The sequence below is a fragment of the Coenobita brevimanus genome, unplaced genomic scaffold (genome assembly GCF_032717465.1).
Source record: "Coenobita brevimanus isolate Jiangsu-jjx unplaced genomic scaffold, ASM3271746v2 jjx.HiC_scaffold_1800, whole genome shotgun sequence".
In the NCBI taxonomy this organism is placed as follows: domain Eukaryota; kingdom Metazoa; phylum Arthropoda; class Malacostraca; order Decapoda; family Coenobitidae; genus Coenobita; species Coenobita brevimanus.
In genome coordinates this window covers 105,151-112,899 of record NW_027642668.1, presented here as the reverse complement: position 1 = coordinate 112,899, position 7,749 = coordinate 105,151, and the positions used below count along the sequence as shown (strand labels likewise).

General features: G+C 50.9%; 1 protein-coding gene across 1 annotated transcript; it reads left to right on the top strand.

The window, feature by feature from the left end:
* Positions 1-4,904: 4,904 nt before the first annotated feature.
* Positions 4,905-6,266, top strand: LOC145389657 (uncharacterized). The gene has a single exon (XM_080264880.1). The coding sequence runs from the start codon at positions 4,905-4,907 to the stop codon at positions 6,264-6,266; it is 1,362 nt and encodes a 453-aa protein (XP_080121006.1).
* Positions 6,267-7,749: the final 1,483 nt, after the last annotated feature.

Genomic DNA, 7,749 nt, shown 5'->3' with positions numbered 1-7,749 from the left:
ATGGAGATGAGGTATCTGAGGAGTATGTGTGGAGTGACGCGTATGGATCGAGTGTGAAATGATGAAGTGCGAAGGAGAACTGGAGTTGTTCGGGAGATGGCTGGTAGAGTTGAGCAGAGGGTGTTGCGATGGTTTGGGCATATGGAGAGAATGGATAATGAGCAATTGGTGAAAAAGATAACTAGATCTGATGTGAGAAGTGTAAGGCTGAGAGGAAGACCACGAATAGGATGGATGGACAGTGTGAAGAGAGCGCTGGATGCGAGAAGGATGTCTGTTGAGCAAGGAAGAGTGGCTGTGCGTGACAGAAATAAATGGAGAGAAATTGTGAATGAATAAGTGATGACGCAGCCCTGAGGGGATATTCTCCCGCATTTGGTCGGTTCAGCTAGTCAGGTCAGGTGCGGGTAAGGGGATGGGTCTGTTATGATGTGGCAGGGGTAAACCAGCTCTGCTGTCGTACCCTGCAGCAGATGTCACTGATTGCATTGCGCAGTTGACCCTTGTGCGGTGTGGTGCAGTGAGGATCTGTCCATTCTCCTCTTTGGGGCTAAGATGCGAATGAATGTGTTTGAGTGGATGAGTAAATGGGGAGTGTGTCGTCCTGTCTCGGCTACCTCCCTTTCCTTGGGGGAAGCAGCCTAGGTATATAGATATAGATAGAATAATAGGCTGTGAAGCCTATGCCGAGACACACACACACACACACACACACACACACACACACACACACACAAGAACGGTTGTAGTAGTAGCAGTAGTAGTAGTAATAGTAGTAGTATAGTAGTAGTTGTTGTGCTAGTAGTAATAATAGTAAAACAACAATAAAAAAAATAATAATAATAATAATTATTATTATTATTGTAATAATAATATTAGTAATAATAACAACAATAATAATAATAATAATAATAATAAAAATAAAAATAATAATAATAATAATAATAATAATAATAATAATAATCAAGGTCAAATACCCACCCCAGCGGGAGACCAGGGAAGGGGTGGGGCAACACCCACCCCATGGAGGAGCCACAGACAGGGTGTGGCAACTCTCACCCCAGAGGGAGACCACAGGGAGGCGCCCAGGGCACGTGAAGGGCCCGGTCAAGACGGGCCTACAATATGTCTCGCACCACCTCCCCTCAATGGAGCCACACCAGAACGCCGCCCCGGCTGACTACTCTCCAGCCGTCAGCGGGGCCAGCACTCGCCAGGATCGGGGCGGCACTTGTCGCAATACAGTCCCAGGCAGCACCGCGACGACGGCCACCGTCCGCGCCGGGGAATGATTGGCCACTGTAGGTCCCTCGTCTGCTGTCCCTGGGACTACCCTCACGGAGAACGTCCCTTGCTTGCCTCACCCCTATCCAGAGGCCGAGCGGGACACCCTTCTCTCTCTCCCCACAGAGGGAGTTCCCCGGCGGAGTTGCAGCTGGAGGAGATCTGGTGAGGCCCCGTGGTGAGTCTGGGGATCCGTGTTGTTATGCTGAGTGTTTTTAGGTCGACTCCTCATCCAAAAAACACTAGCGACTGAGCGGGGTCCTCTTTCCGGACCGGAAGTAAAGCACCAACAAAGGAACAGGACATAAAAACCAGGCAGTATACCTTAACACATCTATTGCCTTAATTCTAAACCGTTACAATATAACACAGAGTGATATTTAAGATACAGGATACAGGGACACAGAGTCAGACTTTGATATTACAATACCGTATACAGTTGCACTTAACACATGATACGATACATGTATGCCAATGTCTTTAGTTATATATATGGAGATACCCGTATTTCATTTAAAGCCAAAGCATATATGCACTTGAGAACAAGGGGAATAAACAAGGTTAAGAGTCCGTGAGGGAAATACTACTATAAAGAATACAGGGTACGGATCGCGACACTCGACACAGTCACCTAGTCGCGGCGGCACTTTGCACAGGCTTTTGATTCTCCCGCGCACTCTGGTCTTCGGTCACAATTACTGAAAGTTCTTATATTCTGGGGCAGGTATAATTACTCTACTTTCTATGATTGGCGGTCCAAGTACTTTTCTATTCTGCCGGGTATGGAGTTCTTTTAGGTTAATAACAATTGTCACTGGTTTTACATTAGTCGCACTCTGTCACTGTTCACTGCTCTTTTTCCCCTGGCTTATTCTCGGTATAAGGGGCGTCACTTATTTACCCGTGTTTCCTGGATTTGATACACTCTGTCGTCGGGGCATGAGGAGAGGGCCTTAGGGGGACTCTGCCTGCAATGGGCAACACACTACTCGCAGGGGAGTCACTGCCCGGGTCCTGGCCGTCGGTGAGGTGCAGGGAGGCCCTCCTGTCTGGGGGCCTTGACCTGAGGGGAGGCCCTTACGTTGGGGCCTCGTTGGTGGGGTGCAGGGAGGCCCTCCTGTCTGGGGGCCTCGACCTGAGAGGTGGCCCTCGGGACTGGGGCCGAACAGCTGGAGGAGGTGGGCCTGCGTCTGCGGCTCCGCGGGGTGAGGGAGTCAGGGTTGCCCTCGCCTGTAACCTGCTGGTCTCGCCTGGGGGCCCTGGGGGTGCGATCGTCTGCTGGGGGACGCGCCGTCAGGGTTGAACTGTGGCCTCGTCTCCGTCTGGTGTCTGTAAAAGACAGAGATTTCCCGGGCGTGGGAGGCAGGTCCGGTCTCGGACTTTGCCACCACTCTGGCGACACCTACGGGGCAACACTCCCAGGTGGAGATGAACAGTTCCCACAGGGGAATGAGATAGGTAGAGTGTCCACGGAAACCGTGTCCTCTCCTATATACAGGGAGGGAAGCACAGAGGCGACTCTCTCCCCTGGGTCTATTACAGCCGTGGCTCCAGGTCTTCTCGCCCTGGGACCCACTTCTAGCTGTCTGCTAGGGCCTCCTGCCCTTGGAGTGGCTGAAGGCACTAACGCCCTGGTGCTCACATTAGGGCCTCCTGCCCTTAAAGTGGCTGAGGGCACTGACGCCCTGGTGCTCACGTTAGGGCCTCCTGCCCTGGGAGTGGCTAAGGGCACTGACACCCCGGTGCACACATTAGGGCCTCCTGCCCTGGAAGTGGCTAAGGGCACTGATGCCTTGGTGCTCATGTTAGGGCCTCCTGCCATTGAAGTGGCTAAGGGCACTGACGCCCTGGTGCTCATGTTAGGGCCTCCTGCCATTGAAGTGGCTGAGGGCACTGATGCCCTGGTGCTCATGTTAGGGCCTCCTGCCCTGGGAGTGGCTAAGGGCACTGACGCCTTGGTGCTCACGTTAGGGCCTCCTGCCCTTGGAGTGGCTGAGGGTACTGACGCCCTGGTGCTCACGTTAGGGCCTTCTGCCCTTGAAGTGGCTGAGGGTACTGACACCCCGGTGCTCACTGTAGGCCGTAGCCTTGGGCCTCCTGCCCTTGAGGGTGTAACTATGGCCGTCGCCAAGACGTTACCTGGGACTGAACCCTGTTCAGTCCCACCCCCCTCCTCCCGATGGTTGTCCCGCCTGCAAGGTCGTTGTCGTTCTTCGGTCACCTGGTGTCGGGGCAGTTGCGGGGAAGAGGGGCTCAGGTCAGTAGTGGACGGATGACCCTCTTGACCTGGGTCACTAGCCGCCCCCATTGTGTCCTCCTGGGGTGGTGGTGTGGTGGTGGCCTGGTGGTGGGGTAAGGGGTGGCGGGGTGGGTGGTCCGGCGGCGGGCATTTTACGTGTCCTGCAGCCAGCGCCCCAGGGACGCCCCTCGCTGTCGGACTCCAGGAAGAGGGACGCCGCAGGCAGCCCCTGATGGCGGCTCAACCCGAGCGAGAACGCAGCCCCCAGTCACCCAGGGATGCCCCCAGGACTCCGGGGCGTGACCTCCCCAGCCCCATCGACAAGCAGTCCTCCTCCAGGTGCGGGCATAAACAAGCGCTCCTGCTCGCTCTGTTCGGCCCCAGTCCCGAGGGCCGCCCTCTCCACCGAGGCCCCACTAGGGAAGGGCCTCCCTCCACGCCGCCCAGCAGCCCACTCCGGACGACCCAGCCCCTGGCAGTGGTCCCGTGCTTCCTGCGGGAGGGCACGCCTGACAAGGTTTCTCCCACACCTGGACGACACCTGTGAGCAGCCGAAGCAGAGTCCACCTGTCTTATTGTGACTTACCCGAACAGTACAGTGTATAATATTAATATTGTATTCAGTATTGTGTTGTGACTAAGGCAATATACGTGTAAGGTTGGTTGACCCGATTTTTTATTCCCTGTTCCTTTAGCTGCATGGTCTAGACCCCAGCTCAGTCGTTCGTGTTCAGGGAACAAGTTAACCCTCGAACACGTAGCATAACGGTCGGCGCCGAGATAAAACTGGTGCCAAGCTCGAGTGGCCGATTGATTGGAAATATAAGTAAGAATAATCAGTAAAAAAAATTCATGTTGGCACAACTTTGCAACAATAAATCCATCAATCAATCCAGAAGAAAGGGGCTAAAACAGAGGCATATTCTAAAACCAATACTTTAATTTAAAAAGAAAAATAAACTGATCATTTTGGTTTTGAAAAGAATACTTTATACTGTATTAACAAATCAAATCGAGGTACGTAATCGTAGAAGAAATAAAGCAAGGGGGCGAAACAAATTGAATAGCGAACTGTTTTTTTAGCATTTGTTTTGGTAGGGGATTTGGGTGGTCTCGCTGACGATTTTAAATTCCCTTGTGTTAATAAATGTTGCTGCTGCTGAAAATGACGTTATTTTTTCAAGCATGGCTATCTGGAAGGACACTCAGGCTGCCTCTAATTCCCTATAGACGGCCTGAAACTCTTTTACGGGCGTTACGTGAACGAAGGTGAGAGAGGTTATCTTTTTACTTTGACTTGGCTTAATATTGTGTGTTTTTACGCCACAAAGCCACTCATGTCAGGTATCGGTAAATTAGGTGTCACTTGAGATAGAAAATAATGTCGATAGAGCATGTGCTGCTTGGTCTCCGGTTGGATGGGCCCATCCTCACTTGGCGCAGTCACATAGAATACTTACGGTCATCTTGTGCAAAACGACTTGACATCATGAAGAGTATTGCTGGATCCCGCTGGGGGGCAAGCAGGGACCTTTTGTTGGCGTACTATCGATCAGCCATCTTGGGGAAGATCAACTATGGCTGTTCGGTATATGGCTCAGCATCTCCTACACAACTACAACGGCTGGACACTATTCAGACGACCGCTCTCCGGATTGCGCTGGGTGCTTTCTGCTCCTCACCCACATTGTCTCTGCAGGCTGAGGCAGGTGTTCCCCCCCTCCATCATACCAGGATGAAGTTGACTTGTCGCCGCTACTTTACTATCCAGCGCTTGCCCGATGACCACCCACTCCCGGAGCTCTTTACGACAGCAGGGGTCTCGACATCTCATCCATTGTGGCCCATCAGGTCTCGACGGCCCCTCTTGGTGCGTGCTCTCCACGCTTACCACACTCTGGGACTTCCTCCACCAGCTCGCCACCCTGTCCGATCAGTATCTCCTGTGCCCCCGTGGAGGGACCTGTCCTCACCTGTGTCCGTAGACCTCCCAGAGCCCTTTTGTAAATCACAGGATGGCCACCTGGCCCCTCGCATTTTCCTGCAGATGGCTGGCTCCACCTATCTAGGGTTCATGGCTATCTTTACCGACGGCTCCCGCTCCTCCACCCCTGCAGCAACTGCAGCTGCCATCTTCGTAGAGGACTACTCCATCTGCCAGACATGGCGCTTAGGGGATGCCCATGATGTAGTCACTGCTGAACTCTTCGCAGTCTTGAGGGCCCTGCGTTTTTTGATGTCTCATTCCTCTCCTCGGCCGGTGGTCATCTACACTGACTGCAGAGCGGCCCTTCATCTCATCGCTTCTCCTAAACCCTGCTCCATACGTCATCTGGTTTATGAAATCCAGGATGACCTTGCTCAGCTGCTGCAGGGAGGCTGGAAGGTACGTCTGCAATGGATTCCCTCCCATGTGGGCATCAGGGGCAATGATGTGGTGGATGCAGCAGCTCGGATGGCCTTGACTTTTCCTGATGTGGAGCCCTACCCCTTGCCAGCCATTACTCACCGTCGCCTCTTAGCCACGAGGTGTAGTCAGGCATGGAATGCTGATCTCTACGCCTCCTCCCCACAACAGCACTGGGCTTATATCGCTCCGACTCATCGGACCAACCTTGGGTACGCTCTGTCTCCCGGATCCTGGACGTCGCTATCACCCGCCTGCGTATTGGACATGTTGGACTGGCATCACATCTGCATCGGCTGCGACTGCACCCAGATCCCTACTGCCAGTGGTGTGTGAATCAAGAGGAAACTGTAGCCCACTTTCTGCTGCATTGCCCACGCTTCTACTCCATCCGCACCGCCCTGAGGGAGCGCCTTGCAACCCTCGGTATCCTGGACTTCACCCTCCCCATCCTTCTTGGTGGGGTGGGCCTAGATCGGCACCTACGCCACTCAGTTATACGCCATGTCTGTGTCTTCCTTCGCAGATCGGGGCAACTTCGCCGCCTATGATTAAAGAGTTCTGCTACACCTGAACCACCGTTAGGGCTACATCTGACTACACGTCGGGTCCAGCCCTTCAATCAACACCAAGACCAAGACCATAATGTCGATATTAGACTAATAGTACAAAATATAGATAAAATTGAGGGTGAAATACTACCGTAGTGAGAGTGGACTTGTAAATTTATACCAAATTACCATCTCGCTCATTCTATACTCTATTCACTTTATCTAGGTGCAAAATTGCCATCTCTGTCTTCAGTGATGAGGCCGGATGGGCAATTAACTGCATTAACATATTATTGTTATTGGAGCAAGAGACTACGGTAACTAGGGGAATGAGTGAATGAATGAGGGGAGACAGGATGAGATGGAGTGGAGAGGTATATATATATATATATATATATATATATATATATATATATATATATATATATATGAGAGGGGAGTGAGCTGGGGGGAGGGCAGCAATATGACAGGACAGGGTGACATGGAAGCAATTTGTTTGTGGCCACCCCTTATGGGATTAAGGTGTCTGGCAACAGGTAGGTAGACTTTAAGCTGCATTAGGACCTTACCAATTCATTTCCTATTCCTCTAGTCTGTTTTTTGTATTTTTTTTTTTTTTTGTGGTGGTAAAAAAAGGGTCTGTTTACCTTTTTTTTTTTTTTTTTTATTTATTTTTTTTATCATGTTGCTGATGTCTTGATGTTTGATTTCACAGGCATAATGACAGATTTACTCCAACTTACTTGAATCTTGGTTAGGTTAGGTTAGGTTCAGGAGAAGTTCCAGAGGCGTGGAAGACCGCAAACGTATTGCCCATCTTTAAAAAGGGTGATAAATCAGCTGCGTCGAATTATCGTCCGATAAGTCTAACGTCAATAGTAGGAAAATTGTTAGAGTCAATTTTGGCAAATAAGATTAGAGAACACTTAGAAAGATTTAATCATATAAACGAAAGTCAGCACGGATTCAGGCAAGGACGATCCTGCCTCACAAACTTGTTGTCATTCTACTCGGAGGTCTATGAGGCAGTAGATACCGATAAAGCTTACGATGTTATTTATCTGGACTTTAGTAAAGCTTTTGATAGGGTCCCACACGAAAGGTTAGTTAGAAAGGTTCGGGCACACAGTATATGCGGCGATATCATAAAATGGATAGAATCCTGGCTGAAAGGACGAAAGCAGAGAGTATTAATAAATGGAACTAAGTCAGACTGGGGATTAGTAACTAGCGGTGTACCACAGGGTTCAGTACTCGGTCCCTTATTA